The sequence below is a fragment of the Microtus oregoni genome, unplaced genomic scaffold (assembly GCF_018167655.1).
Source record: "Microtus oregoni isolate MIOR12 unplaced genomic scaffold, Mior012 000003F_ref0000135, whole genome shotgun sequence".
Lineage (NCBI taxonomy): Eukaryota > Metazoa > Chordata > Mammalia > Rodentia > Cricetidae > Microtus > Microtus oregoni.
In genome coordinates, this window is record NW_024543062.1 from 45,606,816 (window position 1) to 45,633,621 (window position 26,806).

The following is a 26,806-nucleotide window of genomic DNA, read 5'->3' on the forward strand; positions in this document are numbered from 1 at the left end:
CTTATCACAGAAATAGATTTCACATAGTTCCACAGCTTGTCAGACTACAGGGCAGGAGAGACCAAACCCCATACAAGAATGTGATAAGTGGGACCACATTTGATCATGAGTAGCTATGCAAACTATGTGCCCTGTTTTTAAACTTAAACCTCATCTCAGAACCTGAAGATAGATTTTGGGTTACCTTTTCCCAGTGTGGTCACATTGAATAAATCTCCTCTTCTGGTAAACAGTAGAGAAGGAATACTGAGACCCATGGCTGCACATGGTACAGAAGTGACAGCTAAGTGCTTTATCTTACTCTGGCCTAAATAAGAGATTTAACACCCCCTCCAAGGCTCAGGGCATGTTGTTGGGGATACATCAGAAAGAATGTAAGAGTCAGAAAGACAGGGAGATGGCTGTAAAATGTCATTTTACAGACAAGACAGCAACTCCAATCATGAACTCAGCAGTTGTAGATGTTTGTACTGGGTCTTCAAAAGTATGGGTCCATCAAAACTCATGGATGGAGAAGGGGCCCAAGAGAATCTTCCCTACACTGCTGAATTATATCCTATTTAGAGATCCAGGGAGCTGAGAAATCCTTGGCCGTTAGTTACATATACACATATGACCCTAACAGGCTCCAGTGGACATTTCTAATCCAATAGTCACATAGAGAGTCCTGGTTAAAGTAAATGAGTCACAAAACAATACCAAAATTTATGAACTGGGGAGAGAAACTGGTAGATGATGGGGGAATTCAGAGGGATGGCATAAAAGATGGTGAGGGAGAGAATAATCACAATGCAATAATAGAGAGAAATTGCGGTACAATAAAGTATGCAGATAAAATTCCACAGGCACAGAGGGTAGTCTTTATTATGGCTGTTACTCTGTCTCTGAGATTAGACAAACTCAAATGCATATATTATTGAAGATCAGTTTTGACAAAGCTCATACTTTCTATGGTAGGAGCGTGAGGATTAGAATTATTAGGCAAAAGGAACAAAGATACATAGGACAGTATCGGGAGGGACACTCAGTGAATACTGAATTCCACTCATTTATCCTTCACACATTTATATACTTCCCTCCAAAAGGGGAGCAGGGAGACAAAAGACTTCATTAACAAGACACAAGGCATAGACATGAATTCTCTGACCTTTGGTCCTGCTGGAGCAGATCTACATCAACCTCAAAATACTAATTAACCACATCCTAGGCCAGAATCTCTTGTTTGTAGTCACACTTGTTGTTAACAGCTTTGAGGGAACAAAATAAGCTCAAACTGTCTGACCTTCAGGCAAAGGGGAATGGGCTCACATCTGCATGTGCCCCGACAATATATACACACGATAATATCTATATATGTCCTTTTTTTGATGACCTGAGAATTTGACTAGAATTACAGAGACTGAGAAATAAATTGCTAACGACAATTATTTTGCTTTCTACTAATCACTTATGTGTTGTCTAGTCTTATGTCAAAATGATACAGCAAGAATCATCTGAGAGATGGGGACCCTAACTGAGGAAATACCTCCAAAACTCTGTTTCTAAGCAAGCTTGCAGGACATTTTTTAAAATTAGTGCTTGATGGGGAGAGCTCAGTCCATTTGGGAGGGGCTAGCACTGGACAGGTGGTCCTGGGTTCTATAAGAAAGCAGGATGAGCAAGCCATAGGGAATAAGTCTGTAAGCAGCACCCCTTTGTGGCTAATGATCACTAATGAAACTTTTGCTTTTGTAAATTGTAAGTGGGTGTGTGAATTGTGGAAGGTAATCATCATGCAGTCTTCTTTGCTATACTATTGAATTTGATCTAGTTAATTCCTTTCATGTTTGCTTTGTGATAGTGAATTTACAATCCCACACCACTCTGGAGTTTTTGCATAACAACCAGAGAGTAAACTTCGGTGTTACACAGCGTAGAACTGCTACAGTGTGAACACCTGCTTGGGAACACACTTCGTATTCTTTCAATGTTGAAAGGTGAGAGAAGGCATCCTATGTTGAAGACAGTCAGTAGCTGACAATAGTGTCCTTTTAGATTTACCCAGTGCCTTTGCCTAATACAGCTTTGTAACTGATGGATGCCAGCATTCATGATTATTTCCCAAATAGCATCACCAAGCTAAGGATTACTATTTTCACACGCCCATCTCTTTGTTCATTTTAAAGAGCATATTCCACAAGCAATAGAAACTTTGCTAATCCTTTTAAGTTGTTTGATGGGTACAAATTAATGAGGACTTGTCTCTTCTTTCCCTAAGCAACTAGAGGCTACTTTTCCTAGTCTAGCTCATTTATCATCCATACCCCAAATCTGTAGCCACCCAGCAGAGCAGTCATATGATCCTTATTGCTGTAGGTACTTTTTTCATGCTAGGCTATTTACATGGGTCACTTTCCAACATTTTGCTCTTCCCATGGATATTGTGGTATATGAGGACAGGCTTAATGAGCTATGGAGCAAAGATAATCCCTAGCAAATACATCAATTGAACAGCTTTAAAGCCAAATTTATAATGATGTCAAAGTCATTTTGGAAAACATTTTAGTTATATCATTGAGAAATGAGGCAGCCAGGACAAATATTCAGGAAATTTTTATCAGGCATTTGCTTTGAGGGATACAAAGTAGAGAGATGGAGACAAAATCAACTTGTTCAGCTTCTTGGGCAAGAGCTGTCCACCTGGTAACATTGGGAGAGATTGTAATAAAATGTCAAAAGAAAGGTGTCAACCCTAAGAGGAGACCCAAGAGGAAAAGGAGCACACAGATGTAAGAGGATAGGTCTACTTTAAGTAGTTGAATTGGGAGAAGGATGGCTTACTGCATTTGAATTGGATCTATAAAGACAAAGTTCCCAGTGATGGAGATGAGTGTTGCATATGGCAACTGATGCTGAGTTCCAGTGATGGTGCTACTGTGAGCAAGAACTGGTGGAGAAAAATGATGCAGTACAATTTTACAGACACAAGAACGTCAGGCCTGGTGCCCTAGAGGATGTGAGATGTTCTCATGTTGGGTGAGTTGGTGTGTAAGTGTGTGTGTGTGTGTGTGTGTGTGTGTGTGTGTGTGAAGTTGTGTGTATAGAGGCCAATGATGGGCTGCAGTTCTTGAGTGCAGTTTTACTGACATTACTTTGCTGTGTACACTGGAATTGCTGGTCTGTGGACAATAACCTGGCTCCTGAATAAGAGGTCTAAGTTATATGAGATTAACAAAACAGAACAGTAAGTACCAAAATGCATTAGATTCTTGAGTTGTCAAAGCAAATTCCTCCTAAATAGCTGATTTATATCACCAAGAATATTTCATAATTCTGGAGATCAGAACATCACAAATTAAAGTGGTATAAGGCTCTATGTTCTCTGCAAATCTCAGAGGAGTGTTTTCCCTTTTTTTCCTCCCAGCTTTGACTGCCTCCTGCCAGCAGAGAATGTTCCTTGTAAACACATCAGGCCAGTTCCTGGACTCTTTTTATCTATGACTCCCTTTACATTCATTTGACCTAATACCTTGTAGGTATATGTCTGTACAGCAGCACATGTAAAGGTCAGAGATCATCCTTGGCCATGATTCTTTAAGAGCTGTCTACCTTGATGATGTTTGTTGAGACAAGGCTCATTCACTCTTCTGTCAGGAATTCACTGTCTATGCTAAGCTGAGTGACCATTGAGCTCTGGGGTCCACCTGTTTCTGCATCCGCAACGCCAGGATTATAAGGGTACAGCACCAAAGAATCATTTACTTGTCTTCTGAGATTAGAATTTAGGGCTTCAAGCAGTTACCTAAACAGCCATCTCTCTAGCCCCACCTCTACTCTTAATAAGGATACCAGTCACTGGGGTAGAGGCTCTTCTAGTTCCACAGACAGTTCACATAAAGATTAGTTATACCAACAAATACCTTGTTTCCAAAACAGGCCACATTTTGAGGTTCTGCGGTCTGTGGGAAAACATTCCAGCTCATCTCAATGAGCTTATTTATGCACAATCTTATAAATGAACGACAACAAAAAATTATGATTTAAGCTTACATAATCTACTTTTAATTCCACTGAGTAGTTAGTAGTGTAGTTATTATTTTTCCATGTATGTGTGTGTCTGTGTGTATTTATGTATGCATACATGCAAGAATGTGTGTGTATGTACATGCCATGGTGTGAGTGTGGAAGTCAGAAGACAACCTTAAGAACTTTACTTTCTATGCTGTTTATAATATGGTCCCCCTGTTTCAGCCTAAGTATGCCAGACTAACTAGCCTTTAACTTCTCTGCCCATCACTGTGAAGTTACAGCTGCTTACTTAGGTTCCAGGTTTCAAACTTAGTACATCTAATTTATTTGTGAAGTACTTTTCCTTCATTGTTATCTCCCCAGCCCATTGCCCCTAGGCTCTTACATTTAAGTAAAATCTTATTTCATGAGGCAATTATGTCTTTAAATATACAACAGAGAAATGCCTGAGAAATTAGGGTTTCCAAGAGTATAGCATTATATCTAACTCTAATAGCAAGCAAATTTTCAAAGTCCAGAATCTGACACCACCCTGGGTAGCACATGAACAGTTTTAACTACGAACAGCAATTTTATTTAGCTAAAAGTTTAAATTTTGAAAAATGAGCAATAGTCTCTCAAATTACTGCAATGATGAGGACCACTGAACCTCAACTAATACCAACAAATGCTCTCTAGTCATGTGCATTCAAAGAGAACTGCTTCCTTCATTTATTTACTTTGCTTGCTGTACTTTGATAACATGTAAAAGGGCATTGATCACATGACCTATTATCAAGTCTTTGTATACATATGCCCGTGTGTGTGTGCATGTGGGGGCCAAAGTCAATGGAAGGCGTCTTCCTCAATAGTCTACATAGTTTTTGAGACAAAGTGTCACGCTATACCTGGAGCTCACTAACCAGTGGTAACTAGATGACTTGGCTATTAAGCACCATGAACCCTTGAGTTTCTGCCCACCCATTGCTTGGCTCACAGGCACAGGCCCCAGTTTCTAGCTTTTTTATATTTATTTGCTGGGGAATCAAATTCAGGTCCTCATTTCGGTGCAATAAACATTTTGATGAAGGAGTTATCTGTCTATCCCTTTAAAACTATTTGTTTTTTTATGATGACAAATGGCTTTCAATTAATAGTTATGTCAGAAGAATAGGTATTTGCATGATATTTTCTTCAGAAAAAGCACCAACCACTAATGTTATTCAGACAAATCTTTAAAGTCTTCAATGCAAGTACTTTGTTCTCACCAAATTGATGACATTTTTGATAACTTCTAGGCAGTTAAAGGGAGTCTTGTGTATTTCTCACTAGTCAACCCCTGTGATTTATCATAATACTAACTTAGCTGCTTTTTATTGAAAAATGATATATCATTAATTTTTCAAAGCCAGCATTTATTATTGCATAACTTTTGTGAGCTTGGATTGGGTGGTGCATGTATGTCTAAGACATAGCCTGAAAGGCTCAAATAGATTAAGTAGGCTTGAAAATGTATATGCCAATAACAGACATGGTCAACAACAGAATACAGATTCCTTATTTCAAATCCCAAATAATTATTTTTCTACCTGTCCCAAGACATTATTTCTGGTGTCAGAAAATAGTGGTGATTTTATATTTGGGGACATCATATGTCTAAGATCTTTGTTGAGCCCATATTTATCTTCTCTCCCAAGACCAGAGTCTGTTACTTTCTTGCGTTCCCCTCTTGGGGTGGGGGTGGAGGTAATCTGTCATCTTCTCAATGCCCCTGTTGTTTCTGAGTAATAGTAATAGTAATGTTGCATTGCTTATATAGAAATCTCGACTAGAGAGCGTCCAAATTTTCTGGGAGGAGTTTTAATAGGGAAACTGAGGCTGTAGTGGGTAGAGTCCTTGCCCAGGATACACTAAACTCTGTGTTCAGTTCCAGCAATGTACAAGGTTGACATGATAGTCCATGCCTAAAATACTAACATTCTGAATGACAAAACCAGAAGGTCAGAATTTCAGGGTCATCTGAAATTACATAGCAAGTTCAAAGGCAACTTGGTGTTATTATTTATAAATATATGGTGGTGGGGGACCACAAGGGGCAGCAGTCCCAAGAGGAGCGGCAGTGGGTTACCCGAGGCCTCGGCAAGTCTCTTGGTGAGTGGGAGACCATGGTGTTTATTTAGAGTTATTTAGTGAGTTATGGAGGGGAAAGGGAAGGGGAACAGGGGAAAGGGAAGCCAGGGAGGAAGAAGGGAAAGGGGCGGTAGTTACCACTTCAGAAGAGGGATGGGAAGAGAGAGAGCAGGCTGGAAAGGAGGCAGGAGATCTGCTTATGTGGAAGCTGGAGTGGGAGGCGGGGGGTTGGGAGTCGGACAGGGTACCCAGGTGACAGGGAAGGTCACCAAAATGATAACACTTGGAAGATAGGAACCTTTATTTTATAGTAAAAATAATAATAATTATTATTTTATAATATAATCTAAGCAGTGAAACTAATTGCAAAACAAGCTCTTGCTGCTGGTAACTGTTATGCCCAAATCTGCGAAGTTCCCCAAAAGCCAAAAAGGAGACCAAATTCTGTATGTAAAAGCAAAGAGCCTTTATTTTATGCAAGTTTGCAAACTTGGTCTCTCTGCATGTCCAATGTATTGGGATAAATGGAAAGTCCCAAGCTCAGTTTGAGTAGGGTTTTTATAGTAGTAAAGGTGGGGGTTTCTGAGGTTCAGGACCCCTTATTGGCTGATATTTGTCTAGGGGTGTCCTGATGAGTGTGTGCTGGCAGGTGATCCTATCTACAATGGTTGGAACGTTAGGCATTTCCTTTGGATGGTCTGTTCTTGGGTGGTGCTCAGGTAATCAGGTTATGGTCCATCCTGCAACCAGGTATTGCTTCATGGTAAACTGCTGAGACCCAAGCCTCTTGTTAAGTTTATCAATGGCTGAGTCCTACTCTAACAGGTGATAATGGTTGCAAGTAAAGAACTTCCTTTGGGAGATGTGTTTATATTTAGCTTAACATGCTGGATCCTACGGTAACCAGTCAAAAATGAGCATTTCGACTTTTTGAACAGCTCCTTCACTTACTCAAAAATGAGTGTGCAATACCTCTTTCTTTCTGCTATTAATTACCTCATGTGGCTCATATATGATTCTTGGGGTCCTATACCTCCAAGGGAGATGCTTAACACAACAGCCTGGCTTCAGGCAAGTTCCCAGTTGTTATTTTAAACCTACACTGGGATGCTTTTCCTGGGAACTGACTTAAACAAAAATGCCACTGGCTTACAATCTGCTGTTAAATTCCTGGCCCACCAGGTGGTTTTATTCTGCTTGCATCTGCTAGCAGATTACTTAGTAACTTGGTCCATCCCCACAGTAGGAGAGGATTTCTCCACCCTGAAGCAGTCTGGGGAGGGGAGCTCTGTCTGTATAGTGACAACGCAGGAGCCACTTCTCATAGGACCAAGTGCTCATGTTTCTTAGTCTCTAGAGTCTGAAACGCCACTCTTCTCTGAAATGATGCCCAGGGATGTGACAGCATTAATGAGTCTGGGCTTGGATGCAGGATCTTTATGCACAGGTGCAGGGGGACAGGATCAACTTTGGGCGTCATTTCTCAGGCATTGTCTGCCTTGTTTATTCAGCTGGAGCTCTCACTGGCCTGGGATTCACAAAGTAGAGCAACAGGGAGCCCCAGAGATCCGCCTGTCTTTGTCCCCAGTGCAGTGACTACCAGGAAGCAGCACCAGAGCTGGGCTTTCAGTGTGGCTCTGATAGTCTAGCAGGGACCCTTCTGCTTGCAAAGCCAGCACTCCACTGACTGCAGTATCCCACTAAGCAGCGGGAATGTGAAGGCAGCCTAAGCATTTTACATTTAAGAGAAGAAAGGTGGCTTTGGGGATTCAAACAGGCTATTATTATAGAAATACATAAATAATGCCAATTTGAGTACTTCCTCATGTAAGGGACCCTGTGTGTCTATATAGAACAGCCCAATGAGTTGGACATAGGTTTTATAAATGTCTGTTTCAGAGTGGTGAAGTTCTGCTCAGAATGATATGATTACCAAATAGCAGGGTTCAAACTCCAATTTGTCTGAATCCAAAGCTCAGAGGAGAGTTAAGCTAAACACTTTTAAATTAAAATGATTCAAACGAAACAGTGTAATCCTGCTTCAGTCTCAGGGAGCAATCCGCCTCTCCATCTTATCTAAATCCACAGGACAGACACAGGTTAGAGACACACCTCATCTACTGTTAGATAACAAAGGCAGCTCAAGCTGAAAGACAATGAACTCAGAGTCCGTCCTTCATCCTTATTAGCATCCCTTCTGTCAATCGCCCTAATAAGTGGTGCCTAGTAATTTCTAAAACATGCTCATTTATTTTCTATTCCCCCTTTTCTTGTTTAAATCAGGAAACCATACAAATCCCTGAACAAGAGAACAATGAACAAGTCCTTTATATGTTCATTCACCTGGGGTCAGACAACTTAGAGACAGGAAAAAGGTTATGACTCTTTTCAAGAACTGGGATTGGCACATTTTATTGTGGAACAAGGCAGCTGGGTGTCTGGATTTGTGGGCAGGCACTGTGTCGTGGGAGGGCAGAGGTGTTAAGACTGGCTATCTCTTCTTCAAGTCTCAGCTCTGCTCTTCATCCTGGACCTGGGCTTGTGTCGCACATCAGAAACTCCTTGCCTGATTTTTCCTTTTTTCTCTTCCCTTTTGGGAAGTACTAGTGTTTACATGTACAGTCATCTACATAGCAGGTTAGTTCTCTGCAGCTGAGCTATAGGCCCACTCCCTATTGACTCATCTTTACATGGGCACCACCTCTCCTGTGTTCTGAAATGAGTTTACGAAAACACTCAGCACAAATGTCACTCAAGAAAGACAGATACTACCCATTGTGTCTAACAGGCTTGAAACAAAGAAATGGGGGAGGGGGAAATACACAATCAAAAACAAATAAACAAGGCCTACTTGCATGTTGGGGTGGTAGTTCATTTGGGAAAGTTCTTGCCTTGCTGGTATAAGGACCTAAATTCAATTCTTAGAGTCCATTAACAACAGCAATAACAACAACAAAATGACAGGTATTAGTGGCGTGTACTTACAAAGGCAGATTTCTGGGGCTTATTACAAATTAGCCTAACTTTGTGATTAGCAGGCCAATGAGAGACGCTGTCTCAAAAAAAATTAAGATGGACAATATCTCAGAAACTATTGTGAGGTGTCCTCTGCCCAGGTCACCCCCATGCACCAGCAAACAGGCATGCACCTGCAATTGTAGACACTGAAATAAAACACTTGTAAACCCATCAAAGGTGTCTGTGAGTCAAAGACAGGCCAGCCAGAACACACACTTATTAATGTGCACTTCATCTGGACAGGAATTAGTTCAGGGACTTCTCATGTCCTTTACTGGTTGCTGTAGTTTTAAGGTGGAACTTTCTCTATATGATTATGTGTTTGGACACTGGGAACCGAACTGGTGCTACTATTAGGAAAGATTGTGGACCCTTCAGAGATGAAGCCTTGTGGGAGGAAGTCTTTGCTGTTTCCCATTGCAGTGACACTGGGTTTTGGGAATACAATCTTTCAGTAATTTGGCACAATTTACACATTTATCTTACTACAAAATTAAAATTGTAATGCAATGTATTCAACATTTTTTAGATCTTTTAGTAATTTATTAAAAAGTCACAAAAGTAAATGATAAAATTTATTGTTCAGGATAAGTAAAGTGTAGCACATTAAAATTCATCTATCTATCTATCTATCTATCTATCTATCTATCTATCTATCTATACTGATTTGATACATGATTGTATACATGTAAATAAATTTAAATCTATAAACACAAGTGTAAATTCAGTGTTCTGGCAGTCTGACTTTCAGCGACTCAGCAGCAGCAGCAGCTTATGTCATCATGGCATTCCCACTGTTGCTAGGAGTTGCACATTTCCACCCTGCAGCGTGTGCACCCTGTAAAGGGGGCCTGCTGTCACAGATATCTCCCTTGTTCTGTGTCCTATTTTTGTCTCTGTCTCCTGGTCTCTCTCTGTCTCTCTCTATAGCTTTCTCATGTTCTCACTCTGAGACGGTCGTTTGCTCTCTACGCACCCAATAAACCTCTTGCATGAGATCTGTTGCTTGCCATGATCACTTAGCAGCAAACCTGAGCCCCAATCTGTCAAGGTACCATTAGCTGGCTTATTCTGACAACAAATACATTTAATTTATATGCATGCATATAAATGAGTGCATCTTTGACTAATGATGTATATTTCCATTTTCAAATACATAGAAATGTCAGTGTGTATGTGTGTGTGTGTGTGTGTGTGTGTGTACACTATGTGTATTAAGAGAATCTAGCAACTCTGGCTTAAATACTAAAGTCACATTCTGAAAGTAGCATTTTTTCATTCACATCTGTACATTTAAATACAGCTATCTTGAAGATTTCAGGTTCCAGAAAAATGGTTTCTAAGCATTCACATCAATTTTGCAAGTTTAAAGAACTCAAAATTTTTAAGTGACTTTATTTCTAAAATCTTTTCACAATGTCATTTGAAGTAAGATTTTGCATTTTCTTCCTTGATAATTTGACTTTTGCATTACACAGAACTGACAAAGCCATTTATTGGGTTGTCATCTAATTGTTTCAGAAATTATTAAGTGACAAATCCATCTAAAAAAGAGAACATTGACAAGCTGACACATTTTGTGGGACAAAGGATGCCTGAGCTGCGACTAGTAACCCTGACAGGGAAGGAAAAGCAGAACACCAGGGCTCTTTGATCAAGCTGCCTTTCCCTGGGCCAGTCTAGGAGAGAGGCCGCCTTGCACTGAGCTTGGCAGAGTGTTTGGTGTTCACCTAGGAGTCCCTGGATATGCAGTCACTTGCATATGCACACCTGCACCAGCATACAACCTTAGTATTTCCAGATGTGGGGAAAGCCATCTTAATGAGAAGGGCACTTAGTACTGGCCCTAAGGAGAGCTGGTTTGTCAAACATGAATTCACTATTTGCTCTTCCCTAAGGAGACTTGGACTACCTCTCTTATGCTATGTGCAGTTAGTCTTCTGCACATATGCAAACCCAGAACATGTGCAGGTACATGTTTCTTTTTGCATGTGTGCAGAGTCCAGAGAAGGATATCAGATATTCTGCTCTGTCATTCTCCACCTTATTCCTTTGAGATGGGGTTTCTGATTGAACCTGGAGCTAAGCTGGCAGCCAGCAAGTTCAGTCATCCTCGTATCTCTGCCTTGCACAGCTCTGGGGTTACAAATGTGTGTGGCCACATCTGGCAGTTTGCATGCGTGCTGGTATTTGAACTCAGATATTAGTGCTGATGCAGCAAGTGCCCTTGCTCATCTTAACTCGTGTAGCCATGTATGTTTTCCTTTTTTAGTCCTAACAAACATACAGGACTCAACATGCAATGTCTGAAATAACAGCATGTCCCAGAAGCAGCTACATTAGGGGAAGCCTGTGGAAGATCCATGCACTGGAGAATATTCAATCACTGTCTCCATACCTAGCTGAGGTAGACCCACAGCCAGCATAGATGCTAGAACATCATGCTGATGTGTGTAACCTAGCCTTCTTGGACCTTGTCCCTTCCAGATACTCAGTTTTTCAGTTCATTATTAGAAGTCTGGCCCTCTGTCATTGTAACTTGTCACAAAGGAAGAAAGATGACACAAATTTTAGCCAAATCCTTACAGAGGCAAAATTGCTTCCAGGGAAAACTTACCATATCACTTGATCTATGGACAAGCCTGAAGTACATATCTCCCATCTTCATACAGCTCCTCATGATGCCCCTTTCCATGAATTTGTCTTCTGCCTCACAGAGGACGGCCACATCCTACTTTTAAACAACTTTATTGTCTTACATATGCTTATATCCTAAATTATAATCAAATAAGACAAGAAACGAGGAACCCAAGATTCTTTGATAACTCCAGCAAAATTCTAAGGGCCTTTTTAAAAATTTAATTTTAGTTTTTAGCGTGTATGTGTTTGCCTTGTGTGTGTATGTGTCAGGAGCCATTTCCCCCCAAAAATCATTACAGGAACCATCGCCCTGTGGAGTTTGCAGAGAGCTCCACACACTAACAGTATTTAGAATTGTTTTCTTGGCAGAGCCTATCCCACACCCAATTATCTGTTAATAGAGAGCTATCTGTTAGCAGAACCCACCCCACATTCAACTATCTAGAGAACTAGGAGTGTCAACTTGCGACTTCCTGCCCGAGGAATCATGACCGATGGTAACCTCCTGGCCAACGACCTCGCGACCGGCTGGAACCACCCCTGCAAGATTCCTTCCTGACCATGCCCCTGCCCCCCAAATTCCTTATCCAGGGGCTGTATAAGCTGTAACCATGACTCTAATAAACGGAGGCTTTGACAAATCTGCTTGGCCTTCTTCCTCTTTCCCGCCCATGTCTTTCAGATAGCGCCTCTCTGGGACCCTGGAATAACTGATCAGCCAGGCGGGTTACAATCCCTAGACTCACTGACCCACCAGGCGGTCTACATGTATGTGCTTGTTTGCTTTGTGTGCGTGTAAATGAGTGTGATCCCTTCAGAGGCCATAGGTATTGGATCTGCTGGAGCTGGAGATACAGGTGTTTGTGATCCACCACACATGCATGCTGGGAGCTGAACTGAATTCAGGTCTCTGAATCTGAGCAATCGCTTCATTCCTGGGGACTTCTATGTAATACCTTTAAAGGGAAAAAAAATTCCCTACTACCTTCGTCTCTAGGCTGTAGCTCAGGTTCTGAAACAATCTCAGGTTATATAGTGAAATAATTATTTTCAAGGCGAGTTGGAGATGCCCAACACATGTTGACGCCCCATTTGGAATTTCCCTGTGGTTCAGAAGGGCACCGAACACATCTGCAGATTCTCAGACCAGGGAAGGATTTTTTCCATGTGTAGCATTGTAGCTGGTCATAGACATGAAACACATGAGCTCTGCACACCCCCTTATTTGGCTGGTTCAGCTGGTCCACTTTTATTATCACCCTGCATCATCACCTTTGCATTATGGCTCTTCACTTGCAGCCCACACTGAGGCTATCACAACAAAGCCCTCCTTAACAGCAATAGTGTCTTGTGGTTTTTACATCGCATTTCTCTCCTTAATACTGACTGCTATTGTGATAATGAGCTTAGTAATCTCACTGAAGATGAATTTCCTTTGAACTCTTTTTCTTTTTTAAAAGCTGGAGAGAGTCTTTGTTTCCAGGAGCCCTTTTCAGGCCTGGAAGCTTTCCATTTGAGTACAAGCCAAGTAGACACCTGGGGCTTCAGACTTTGGCCTCAGAGTCCTTTTCTTTAGGCGTCAGCAACTCCCCCAGGCTCTTCCTACAGCTCCTCTGTCTGCTGCAAGGCCTCTGAGCTAATTGTCTTTAATGAGCTTGCTGGGCAACTCTGCCCATAACCCAAGGAGAGCTTACCTTTCCCATTGAGCTTTCAGTTTACTCGAAAAGTGCTGATATCTTAGGCTTCTTCTTTCTTTTGTGTACAAAACGGAAATTAAAGAAACTGAGAGTTAGTGTCCGCTGGGCTCCTCTACCAAGTGGATGCCCTTTACCTGCCTTAATAACAGTCGTGGTTTTCACTCTTAGCTCTGACCAAAGCTCATCAAGTACAAGGATCCACTTACAATTTACTCCGAGCTTCACAAAGGGAGGTCGCAACCAGCTGCCCACAATCGCTTGATATTGTTTTAGAAATGTAAATTCTTAACCCAACTCTGACCTTTCGGGTCAGATGTTCTACAAGCAGAGCTCAGCACACTGCGCCTTAACAAGCCCTGTGGGACATTTTGAGGCATGCTCATTTTTTGAAACTCCCTTTTACAGGTCGTATAAGGTCAGCATCCCCATTACATTCGCTTTTCAAGGGAGGAAGCTAAGCCTCCTAGGGATTTAGTTATCTACCAGAGCCACGGATTATTTTAAACTTCAAAGCAGAGACAAAATATAGAAGAAAACAACAGCTTAAAGATGAAACACTAATTGCACATGTAGTAGTCAAAAGCTCAGTACTGGGGCTCAGATGGTAAAGTGCTTGGTATGCAAAATGAGTATCTGAGTCCAAGCCCAATGAGAAGTAGGGTGTGGGTGTGTGCACTGGGTAGGTAGAGACAAGTGGATTCCTGAGGTCTACTTGTCCGCCAGCAGAGCCAGATTCAAGAGATCCAGACTTCTGAGAAAACAGGTCTCTAAAAATATCTAGAGGAAGGACATCTAAATTTGAGGTCTGTCCACTATATGCATGCACACATAAGTGCATACCATACCAGCACACACACAGACACACATAAACAAAAAAGAAAGAAAGAAAGAAAGGAAAAAAGGAAGGAAGAAAGAAAAACTCAGTAACAAGAAGACAATTAAAAATAACTCCCTCTCTCAGACACTGTACTTAATACAACTCAATAAATTTAAAGAAGCAAAAACTATGATAAATTGAAATATTAATTCTGATCTATTCTAAGGAGAAAGTTTTCAGAACCTAATTGGTTTATATATACTGAAAATACAATTATGAGCCGAACATCCTGAGAAACATGGGGTACTTCGACAAGAAGATTAATTTCGTAGCAGTAGATTTAGAAGAATTAATTTTAAACAGATCAACCCAGTCCGTTTATATGTACTGCTGGGGCCTGTCCTACTACAGAGGGGACAAGGGTGGGGACTGCAGTCATCTGCTCCTTCATGGGAAGTGTCCATGTGAATATTAATCCTGAAGACTGCGAGTCGACTCCCTGTCTGTGGAATGTGTTTAAATGCCACCTGTGTAAATGCGGGAAAGCATTAGCTTCCTGAAGAGGCTAGACCCCTCGCAGGGAGGAGCCCTGAAACATCACAGTGATTTCTCACATTAAATAAGGAAACAGATGGGCATCCGCCAGGAAGTGTAAAGACTGTGTATGAAGCAGAGGACTAGAGAGAAGCCTGCCGAAGCTGGAGCAAGCACCAGCTGTTGGGTTGGCCACTTGTACCCTCTTTCCTTCTCAGCAGTGGCCCTTTAGCCTTAGGAGCATCTCAGGTCAGCAAAAGCCATAGGCAGCCACTAGCGCATCTCAAGGAAAGCAAACACCGAGCTTCTGAAGTCTACCCTTGGTAAAGCTAGATCCACGTGAAGATAGGACTTCATTCCCATGTACTGCCTTCCCACAAGCAAGGCAGGTTGTAAGACAAAGTGTCTGAGGAGGAAGTGTGGAGGAATGGATCCTAGGGGTCAGAAAGCAGGTACATCTACATCTGCAAAGCAGCTGCAAGGATTTGCTCAGGGAGATCAAATTACATTTCTGTCCAGTGGCACAGCTGGGACCCAGCCTGCTGCATGGCGGTGACTGATTTGTGCATTCGTGGTCCCTGTTAAATTGACAGTCTGAGTGTACACAGTTCTTCATTGACTTCTTAAGAAAAATAAAAACAAGAATGAAAAGTACAGCCTGTATTAGTTCTTTGGGAATTTTATTGAAACAAATATTCATGTATATGTATTTATGCATTCATTGTGTTTACTAATTATTTGAGAATTTCATAGAATGTGTCTTGATTATATTTACCTTCATCATTGCCCCAACTCTTCCCAGATCCATTCCTTATCACTAACCCTACCACACACACATTTTTATTTTTCTGGTTCTTTGGCTCTTAACAACATTTTTACCAACTCATTTGCAATGCATCTTGAACCTTAGGCATTATTGGGTTGTATTACAAATATATTAATTGGGGCAGGCATACTGTGGTAAGGTGATCTGCATTTTGACCGGTCACTGGTTCAAAAGAAGAAAAAGAAGAAGTTGTTTCTTTGATGAGGCATAAGTGCTGCACTTATCTGTGGGTATTCAGAATGCAGTCAGAGATTGTACTGGTTAGGAAAGTGACTTTAGGCTGTTTTCTTATTGGCTCCATGGTCTCCCCAGCCTTGAGTATTTGGCTAGCTTGTCAGTAGCAGACATGAATCCCTTCCTATTGAGCAGGCCTTAAGTAGAAGTGCAGGTAGCTGTTGATTAGTCCCAGGATATGAATAGCACTCTCACACCTTTAGGAAAAGCTCCATCATTGTTGCATATGCAGGCATTAGAACTGAGGAGGGATACTGATCATTTCTTTTCCATGGCAGCCTTCTTGGTTCCTCTCAACACTGTTAGAGTTAATCCTCAGGAAGGAGGCTTCCAGCTAAGATCCAGACCGATTCCTTCAAGTCCTGGGTCCATGGTGTGTGGTATCGTCAACAGGATGGCTGGACTTTGTTTTTCTAATACCAAGGACAAGAGCAATAGCCTATATTGTTTGGAGGTCTCTTGAACTCCCCTGACCAACAACTCAAAAGTTTTCCCATGTCTGATTGCACTGAGACTTTTGTTAAATAGATAATGGATTTTGTGTGTGTATGTGGCAAGGGGGGAGGGGATTGTACTGTCTTTCCAAGTAGCATAACTTCAATTAATGTACACAAACATACGCTATATGTAATTTTAATAAACATAAAATAATATAATTCCTTAGGGTCTTTTCAAACACTTTTAGTGTTATTTATTCTTCATCCTCTTTGACTTTTTAATAAAGTTCAATTCAAAAATTAATACCCATAGTTTGCACTTCTATGTATACATGTGTGAGAAAACAAATTACAAAAACATAGCTTTAAAATCCTGGCAGTTGCCAAGCATGGTAGCCCATTCCTTTAATCCTAGCACTCTGGAGTCTGAGGCAGCCAATCCCAGTGAACTCACTGTCAGCCAGGCCCACACCATGAGTTTCAGACCACAAAATGCCCAGCAAATGTCTTTGATGGTATGCTCTTTTGTCTAGTCCTTTACTTTATTTTAAAGATGTTAAAGAAAGAAGTGTGGCAATGATGCAAGTAAGAGAGCTTGCTAGACAAGCATGATGCTCTAAGAATGAACCCTTGAACTCTAATTAAAATTAACACCTGAGGTTGACAGTGTACCTACCTGTAGCCCCGGGACTCTCAGAATCAGTGATCAGGCAGAAGGATCACCGAGGCTTGCTGGCTGGCAGCCTAGTTCCAGTTTCACTGAGAGGACCTGTTCCAGGGGACTAAGTAAGAAAGTGGCAGAGCAAAGTACACATCTGCCTTCATTTCCTAAATGCACAGATGTGTGTAGCACGTGCACACACTCAAATAAGAGCATGAGCCATGTTACAGAGGAGTCATATTCTTGTCTCAAATACATACACACATCCACTCAAATAAGAGCCTGGGCCATGTTACAGAGGAGCCATGTTTTAGTCTCTTAATGGTTGTGGACATCCAGGAGAGGAAGAGACTGCATCTTTAAATCTCTATTCATGTATCTAGCCTTGTGCTAGGCATATAATGAGAGCTTAAAAGATATATGTTGATAGTAATGAGCTTCTTTCTCTCAAATTGTTTTCTGAAATTGGTAGGCTTAAAATAGTATATCAAACAGTGATCAATACTCAGGACATGCTAGGCAAAATTGGCAGAATAAATGTGTGTAAATCAAGAAGATAGGAGAGCATCTCCCAGAAAATTTGGGAGCTGCTCAAGGATGAAATTGGGGAACTGATGACTGAAATGCGCAATCCATTGTTTCAATTGACCTCGGGGTAATGAGACTGCTGGGCAACCAGTGCAAACCTTTTATGAGCAAACAGACTCCAAAATGTTACAGAAACCACAGAGCAATACACCACACAGGCAGCGGGATCCCACTGTCAAGTACTTCATAGCTCATGTGTTTTATAAAAAGCTGCATGGTCTTAGGAAAAGTGAAATGCAAAATGAACCTGGAGAAACTGCAAGGTAGTTGGAGGAAAGTAAAAGGCTAGTGGATCCTTTGATTTTCTGGTTGTTGTTACAAGATAGCTGACAGGAAGCAACTTAAGGGAGAATAATTTACTCTGGTTTATAGTTTGAGGGAATATAATTCCTCACAGGTACATGGATGTAGGAACAACAGCCTTTTCTTCACTCTGTAGCTTCTGTCATGAAGCAGAGTGGGAAGCAATTAAGCATTTCTCTGTTCATTACACGTCTTCCCACAAAACCCTGAAATACTCCATAGTGGGTTTCTTCAAGGAGGATGGAGATTCCACTGTGATTTAGCTCAGTATTTTGTTCTGAAATCTTGGTGGAAGCTGTTTCATCTCCTTCATCCTCGGGTCCTAACTACCAATGCTTAGGCTACTGTATTACACTAAGTGTAATACAGTATTACACTTAGGGCCTTATGAATTTCGACATCATTGAGAGGTAGAGTTGAGTATGTAAACTGCTTCCATCTCCTTATTACATGGGATACAGCCCAGCCCCCTTGACCTTTTGAAATTTCAATTTCTTCTATATATTGAAGCAACCAAATAGGCTTTAATAAAAGGTAAAATGACATGCTCCTACTATTAGCAGAGGGCCCAGTTGCATGGAGTTCTAGCTGAAGAATATCTGCCACACAAGTGTGTGTTGTTCTGGGGTAAGATACCCATAGGAAGCCACTTTGAACTCTCGGAGGCTGTCATCTGAGTTTAGATTATCAGTTGCATAGGTACGGATGGCCTTGCAACCTTGCAAAATTCCTTGTTTTCTCACAGACATGACTCTTCAAGTTTCTCTTTTTTCTCAGGAAACTTGTCCATGCCCTTCACATCTTTCAAGGGTTTTTATGTTATCACATAAAGGATGGTGAGAGCTCTATCCTCTTAGAAAAACTGACCTGCATCAAAAGAAGGGTGTCCCTTCATAGAGGACAGACTAGATGGAGTTCGGGAAGACGTGCATAGAAAGGTCAGTCAAATAGGATGAGCTATAGTCTGCTGGATCCCAACAGAAGAAGCTGCCAGCAGCACATGCTTGCCTGAAATTTGCACCTGAAAGTTGCTTCTTGGAGCATTATTTGCAAAAGACCAATGGAACAAATTATCACAAAGAGGCACAGGCATTGGCAATGTGAGAAGTGCATTTGAAAGTGAAAGCAAGTGATTGGAAGGAAGAGAAGATGTAAACACCAGAACTCACAGCAGTTGACCAGTTTCTTGTTTTGTGCTTTCTTAGTGAACACATGGTGTCATCAAAGACTTTAGGTGGCTAGGACATTTCCAAGTAGGAAGGACATGGGTTGGTTCTCAGAGACAGGTTTTGTAAGTTTTTGATGTGTGTGTGCTCACTAAATACCTAAATGCGGAGCTGGGTAGATGGCTCAGCAGGTAAAGGTTCTTCCCTCTAGTCTAATGACCTGGGGTCTATCCCTGCAACATACAGCATGAAAGAGAACAGACTTCTGCAGCTTGTCATCAGCTTTTCCATACACCCCACCAACACACACAAAGGAAATCACATTGGCTCAGGCTGCTGTTAGAGTTAGAATTTGAATCTTTACATTCCTCTAAAACTTCTACAAACTCAAACTAGGGAGACTTCAGATGCACTAGGATTCTGAAAATTGTTGCAAGTCTGTCCCTGAGACACCTTCACGCCTGATCATTTAGTGGCCAGGAGCTTAGCTTGTTAATAAATTGCTAGGCATTGCTAAGTGGCTGCTCAGTGCCCTCATTCATGAATGTTCCACTCAGTGCCAGAGCAGGAACTCTACAAATCGGATTTTTAGTGCACAGAGATTTTCTCCTGTCTTTTGCAAAGGTGTCTTTTAAAGAATCTTTTCCTGAAGTGAACTTGAAATAAAAGAATTCTCTTGGGTAAATTGATGTTCCGCGCTGAGTGTGCTGTTTGTATTGTGTAGAAATTAACCCGATTTGGGAAATAACCAGGGTAGCTAAAGAATAAAACAATTATATTTTTATTTATTATAAGGGGAAAACTCATGGAACAGGAATGAGAAGTCCAAACTCAGCTGTGCCCCTTGGGAATCACAGAGAGTGAGCACCTTGGCCAAACACCCCTTTTTCTCCAGAAAGCCACGCCTTAACTTGGATCCACCTCTTAAAAAGAATTGGCTAACAGGGTTTCCCCCATCACCTCCCCCTTTTCTCTAAACAAGAGTGATCCAAACCCAATACAAAGCTATGTACAGTAGGAACAGATATTAAGTATAAAATTACAAAGAACATAAGTAATATTCAACAAGGAACACATGATAAATGTTTTAATAAATATTCTATTTCAAAGAGTCTAAATCTTACATCGAAAATAAGCTTGGCTAAATCATGAGAAGAAGGTAACTACGACTACCTAATCTTCAACCCCATTGAAGGCCTGTGAAGGGAGATAATGTTGCTTGAGTAGGCAGGAAGTGCAATCAGTAGCTTCCAAAGCAAGCAGTATATGACAGAGACAATTGGCTACCTGAGCAATCACCCAAAGTCTCATTTGCAACCTTGAAGCAACCAACTTTGGCTAAGGTCTGCCGTAACTGACAGACCATTTTTACAGGCAGGAGATTTTTAATTTTTTTTTCATGCTTTAGCTGTTAATTTTTGGGACTATTTAAGTTTTTATGACCGTCTAAGGTTTTATTTAAATGAATTATTAGATCAGATGTTATCCCAACAGTCAATCATAGACTAGAAATGTCTCCTAATAATCTTTGAAAGTCATTAAGAATCTGCAAATGGTCTTTCCTAATTTGTGCATTTTGTGTGTTTTTATTATTTTTTATAAACCTATTTTGTAACCTATGTAATTAACAGAATCTTCTCTTTGAATTTTTTTAGGAGCAATTTGTAATCCCCACTTAGGCAAAACTTATTTTATTTCTTCAAACATCTACATCTTGATGAGGCCAATTAGGGTGCTAAGATTCCGGAGTAATGATACTTACATCTGTACCCATGTCTAGTAAGCCTTTAATAAAAATGTCATTTATATACATTTTTAGCTTTGGTCTTTAACATTTATAGAAGTCTGCCAAAATATATGTTTCTTATGTCCTATTGGAGTGTTTGATTTGTCCTTCACATTGATTTCATCATCCAGAACAGTATGGTCTTTTATAGAATGCTCTGGATTTTTAAATTTTTTTGGTGCAACACATTCTCCATAGTAACTGGGAATGATTGGACCACATTTGTCATGGGGGCCTACAAGAGGCCCCCAAAGAGTTTTTTGTCCCTGGTCCACAAATTTGATAAATTTGTCAATATTTTTAAATCTTTTTATCATTGCCTTCTGTAAAGTCTGGATCTCCTGTCCAGTGTTCTGTTTTAATGCCCTCATTAAAGATTTCAAGGTGTGAAGTCTGTCCAGTAGAGATAATGTCTCATCCTTGGACATTATTTCTATAGCATGCATATTACCTTCCTGGAGAGACATTCTACCAGTCAATCTATCACAACCCTTCAACAGAGTCCGATTAATACATTTAACAGTACAAATTATCTAAGACAATGTCTTAGCATCCTCTCTTATTGACTGGGTTTTGTTTGTAAAATTGGCTGTATCCTTCCCAGAATGCTGGATTTTTCTCTTAATTGATCATTATCAGTCTATAAAGACTATATCCTTTAGAAAAGTATCTCATTTGACTGGGTTTTATTTGTCAAATTGATTGTATCCTTCTCCAGAGCACTGAATTTTCTTTTTAAATTGATCATTGTCAGTCTGTAAAGACTGTATCATTTGTAAAAGTGCATCATTCTTGGCCCTATTATCCAACCACGCTTTTAGGAATAAAATAAGAAGAACAAAGCCAATCCCTGGAATCAAATAGAGGGGTGTAGGAGGAAAATCATTTAAACTTTGCATAACATCATACATGGCGTAAGTAAAATGGCTATTGAATTCATAGATGGTTAAATTGTCCATAATTTTCCCTATAAATTATAAATTTATAATTTATATTTCAAATTATAAATCTTACCTATGGTTGAATTTGAGCTGAATAGGTGCAATAACCATTACCTGCCATTAGGTGCTGTGGCGCACTTGGAGCCACCTGGCTGGTTTGAATCTGATTTTAGTGTTAAATGCTAAAAGATATGCTCAGATTATAAACAGTTATTTAGTGTAAATCACAGACTGTGTGCTCTGCAGAGGACCCTGACTGGTCAGTGGCCACACAGCACTAGAATAGCAAGGTTGCAATGCCAAACAGAGATATCCTGGGGAACCTGCGTCTCACCTGACTTGCCTGAGTTTTTGCGGTGCGGAAATACCCAACCCAGAGCGGCTCCAAGTCCTTAGGCACCTTGGCCCTCCGTGATTGCATGGCTCTGAGGCATTTAATGAGGAAATATAAAGGCCCTTAGCTAGTGGCTACTCAGGGGCACTGCTGCACGGGAATCCTATACACATAATGAATAGCAGCATAGAGTCTGACTGCTGCTGGCCAGAGCCGCCAGAGACTCTAGCCCTGTTGGGTGCCAACTGTAGGAATTAGCTCAATTCAGGAATCAATCAGGCTAGCTAAAGAACAAAACAATTTTATGTTTATTTATCATAAGGGGAAAACTCACAAACAGAAACAAGAAGTCCAAGCTCAGCTGTGCCCCAGGGGAATCACAGAGAGAGTGCACCTGGGCCATGCACCCATTTTACTCCTGGTCCCAGAAAGTCACGCCTTAACTTGGATCCACCTCTTAAAGATAATTGGCTAATGAGGTCTTCCCATCAGTATTGTTTGGAATACATTTTTTAAAAACCATTATGAGATGAAGCATATCCAACTTCAAGACTCTGCAAATAGCCACATGAGGCTGAGGATTTAACTGTTAGGAAGGAACTTGCCTGGCATGTCTTAGGACATGAGTTCCATCCCCAGCAAAACACACACACACACACACACACACACAAAAAAAAAAAAAAAAACCCAGAGTGTTGAAGAGATGACTCAGTGTGGACCATGGTTGCTCTACAAGCATGAGGACCAGAGTTTGAATCCCAGGAATTTACTGCAAAAGCTCAGTGGGTGTGGCATTCTGTGTGTAACCCAGTGCTCAAAAGGTAAAGACAGGTGCTCATTAGAGCAAACTGGCTAGCTAGTTAGAATTTAAAGATGAGCTCTGAGTTCAGTGAGAGATCCTGCCTTAATGTATGAAGGAGAATGATCAATGAAGTTGTCCTTAATACCATCCATGGGATTCTATACATAATAGTACACATGTACAGACATGGGAATATTAACAAAATTTCAACACACATGTGAGTCAACATCATGTCAGTAGGCATGTACACATATTCATACATGACATACACATACAAAAAGAAAGAAATCCTTAATAGATGCGCTCAGCCAGCATCCTTGAAGTTGATATTTATTATTGATGGGTTTACATATCGGAGTAATATGGGAAGTTAAATGAGCTATTCAGACAGTTGTATTAAAAAAAATTCTCTTATTTTGTCCATTTCATTCTCTGAAGCTATGATCCTAAAGTGAAATTAAAAATAAAAACTAAGGAGAAAAAACTAAGGCATCTATTGTATGTATATATGTGTGTGCTTGCTTGCATATTTATGCTTGTCTTCCTTAGTCTCTCTACACCTTTTTTTTTGTGAGTCAGATTTTCTAACTAAACCTGAAACTCACCAATTTGACTAGACTATCTGTCCAGCAAGCCCGAGAGATCACTCATCTCTCACTTCACAGGGTTAGATGTATGTGTCACTATGCACACTTTTTCTTTTTTTAAAAAATATCCACATTGGAGACTGAAACTCAGACTCTCACAGCGTGTGGCAAACATTCCACTCCCTATGCCATTTCTCCTGCCCAAGACGGTCGAGTGAACCACAGCATGTTTTGATGCAAGTTCCCATATTAGCTGAAAAGGAGACTGTGCATATTTTGTGAAATGTTTGTAAAACACCAGTTTGACAGACTTTCCTAGACAATTTCAGAGTTTAGACACTATTTGCCTCACACAGGTACAGTTAGGTATAGTTGATGATTTCTTACTTTTATATTTAGCATTGTGTGAATTAAATGGTGGGGTTTAATATTATTCTTCCAGAGTAAGTCTGACAAGGTTCACATTTCTAGTGAGAAAAGAAAAGGAAAAAAAAAACTGTGAAAATAAAAAAAAAGCAAGAAAGGAGAAACAGATCATAAAAAAAGCAAGAAATGAGAAATAGATCATAATTTTGCACCCAAGAATATTTAGAAGTAAAACTTAATTTTGAGTAATGATGCTAATGGTGCCTGGACAGTGTTGGGCTGTTGAGGATGATGGGATATGGTGGCAACAATCTTGGCTCTACACACCACAACTCTAAGAGCCAGGGTGATTCCAGAGTTCTTTTACTAAACACCCCAAATTAGCCCAGTGTGTCAAGGCTTAGTTCTCCATGGAGGCAGAAGAGAGAGGTGCTTGCCTTGAAAGAAATTAGAAGCACTTGAAACTCAAGTGAGCCAACATCTCAAGCAAGGCTAAGAGCCCTGCACAAGCTGTTCCCAGACACAGAGAGATGCCAGCCTTGAAAGCATCCTGACGCCCAGGGAGGCTGAGAGAAGGCCGCTTACGATCTGAAGAAAATGGAACTTGGATCTTTTTTAAAGATGGAAACAAAATGACTCAAAACTGCAACTTCGTCTGAAAACAACCTGTTTTGATTGAAAACCCCAAGAAAATAAATAATCCCACATCTATCTTCCCCTTGAAAGTCAACATAAAAATTTGAAATAGTTCCCCAGATAGAAGGACTGCTTATTCCTCACTCCAAACCCAACAGCAAACCGAGCACAAATCTGCAAAAATTGATGTGAACTTCAATATTGAGAAACAAAATAGAAGAGCCTCCGAAGAGAATTTTGAAAACGAAAAGCCTTGCCCTGTGAGAATATTGCAACTGATATCATAAGAGACCTACTGATGTTCAATATTCCGCTTAGTAACTAATCAGAATGCTTACTTTATCCCAAGCCTCAATTAGAGACCCAGAGAGTAGGAGAGACAACAAATACTAATGCAGGCAAAACACATTCTTTTCAACAAGGTTGGGCTGACATTGGAGGATGGCGTAACTGAAGTCAGGGTTGCAGACAAGGAGGTTCTGTGAGGGCAAGAACACATTAGCTTTCACTATGTCTTCACATTTAATGGTCCTTTAGAAAAATGGTGATGTTTTTCTTCTAAAGTAAAAGAAGCATTTGTTTACATGCTATTTTATACAAAGCATGACTTTTTGATATGTATATATATTTATGTATGCATGCATGTTCATGCATGTGTGCCTGTATGTGCAGAGGCCTGAGGCTGACTTTAAGTAAATTTCTCTGTCATTCTTTATCTATTTAGGCAGTGTATATTGTCTTTCAGGCAAGTCTGGCTAGCTAGCATGCTTTGGGGAGCTCTAAGGATGCCATCACACCTACCTGGCTTTTTGTGGGTTCTGGGGATCTTAACTCCACACTTTGACGGTAAGCACGGTGCCTACCAAACCATCTTCCTAAGCCTCAAACTCTAGCCTCGAGAGACAGGTAACATAACCTATTCAGTTAGCATAACCCTGTGCCTCTTTCCCTGCTTTCTTTTCCTAATGATTTTTGGACAAGCTTTTGTTGACATGAAGGTCACACAGTGTGGGCTGCAGCAGGAAAGAAAGCTCTGTTTTGTAACTTAGAGAAAATGTGTTACTCCCAAACTGATAATTACAGTGCCAGGATAAATCTAAACTTTGCCATTTTTTCCTACATTTGAATTTTTTTTAGAACCTTGAATGGTGACTGTTCGACACAGTGAGATAAAAGTACAGATTCTTCAGACCAAATTCCACACTTAGCAACCTTGAACAAGCGACAGTTCAGTTATTTCAGCAAGTTATATAAAGTGTCTGATACATTTAAACAAACAAGTAGATATAACCCTTTAACCGATATGATGGTGAGTGTTAATTGTCGATTTCACAGAATCTAGAGCCAGCTGAGAGATAAGCCTCTGAGCACGTCTGTAGGGAACTATCTTGATGGTGCGAATTGGCATGGGAATGTCTTCCCATTGTAGGTGGCAGCATTCCCTGGCTAGGAGCCTGAACTGCACTGTAGTGGAGAAAGTGAGCCGAGCACCAGCAAAGCCTTTTTTTCTCCTTCTAGTTATGGCTGCCACATGACTAGACTCCTCAAGCTTCCGGTACCATGACTTACATCCCTGCCATGATGGATGGTACATTTGAACTGTAAGTTTCATTGCTGTCATTAGGGCATTTTTCCCACAGCACCATGAGCCAAAGAAAAGAAGACAGCCAATGATGCAGTCTTACTGACACTCAGATTTTGTCAGCGTGTATCCCTACTCTTATAGATGAGAACAGATTCTGTCACAAAGCTCTCAAAATCACAAGAACGGGAGGAGCACACTGAACTCTCTCCAGCTGACACTCTGATTTCCCTTGGGAGAGAGTTGGAACCAGGGCTAGACGTGATTTCATTATTTCTGAATGGGTACAGGACAGTGATCAAACCTCCACAGTCTGGATACAACAAGCTGCCAGAAACACTTGTTAGCATTAGCACATCTCATATTTGTGCACTAGAAGACGAAAGCATTTCCTACCCATATGTTGTCTTCTTGCTTGTACTGTTGCCAGTTGTGCCCTGTGTCGCTGAACATCAGGCGATAGCTTGTCACCCAGTCAGAGCTCCCGTATCTTCCCTGCGTGGCCACTGCTGTAATCTCCACTCTGTTGCCCAGGTCCATCTGGAGCCACTGTTGGGCATTGGAATCTGCTGGGGACCAACCACCAGTTCCTGGAATAGCATAAAAGAGAGAATGGTAATGATGTCTTAGAAAGCCTCCATTTCGTATGTTAAAGATCAATGAAAGCATGTTCAACTAAAGCACCACTGTTCCCTGCCTCTGAACTTAAACTCCTAATTCTTGCAGGCCCCGAT

The 26,806-nt window shown here is 40.8% G+C and overlaps 1 protein-coding gene across 3 annotated transcripts in view; it reads right to left on the reverse strand.

Annotated features, from left to right (window-relative positions):
- Cntnap5 (contactin associated protein family member 5) overlaps positions 1-26,806 on the reverse strand; it is a 956,023-nt gene that overhangs the window by 718,385 nt on the left and 210,832 nt on the right. For all 3 annotated transcript variants that reach the window (XR_005974031.1, XM_041648130.1, XM_041648128.1), the window contains exon 3: positions 26,469-26,662. Coding sequence is in view for 2 of the 3 variants with exons in the window: in XM_041648130.1 (XP_041504064.1) it covers positions 26,469-26,662 (194 nt within the window). In the remaining variant the exon portion in view is untranslated. The remainder of the gene's footprint in view (positions 1-26,468; positions 26,663-26,806) is intronic.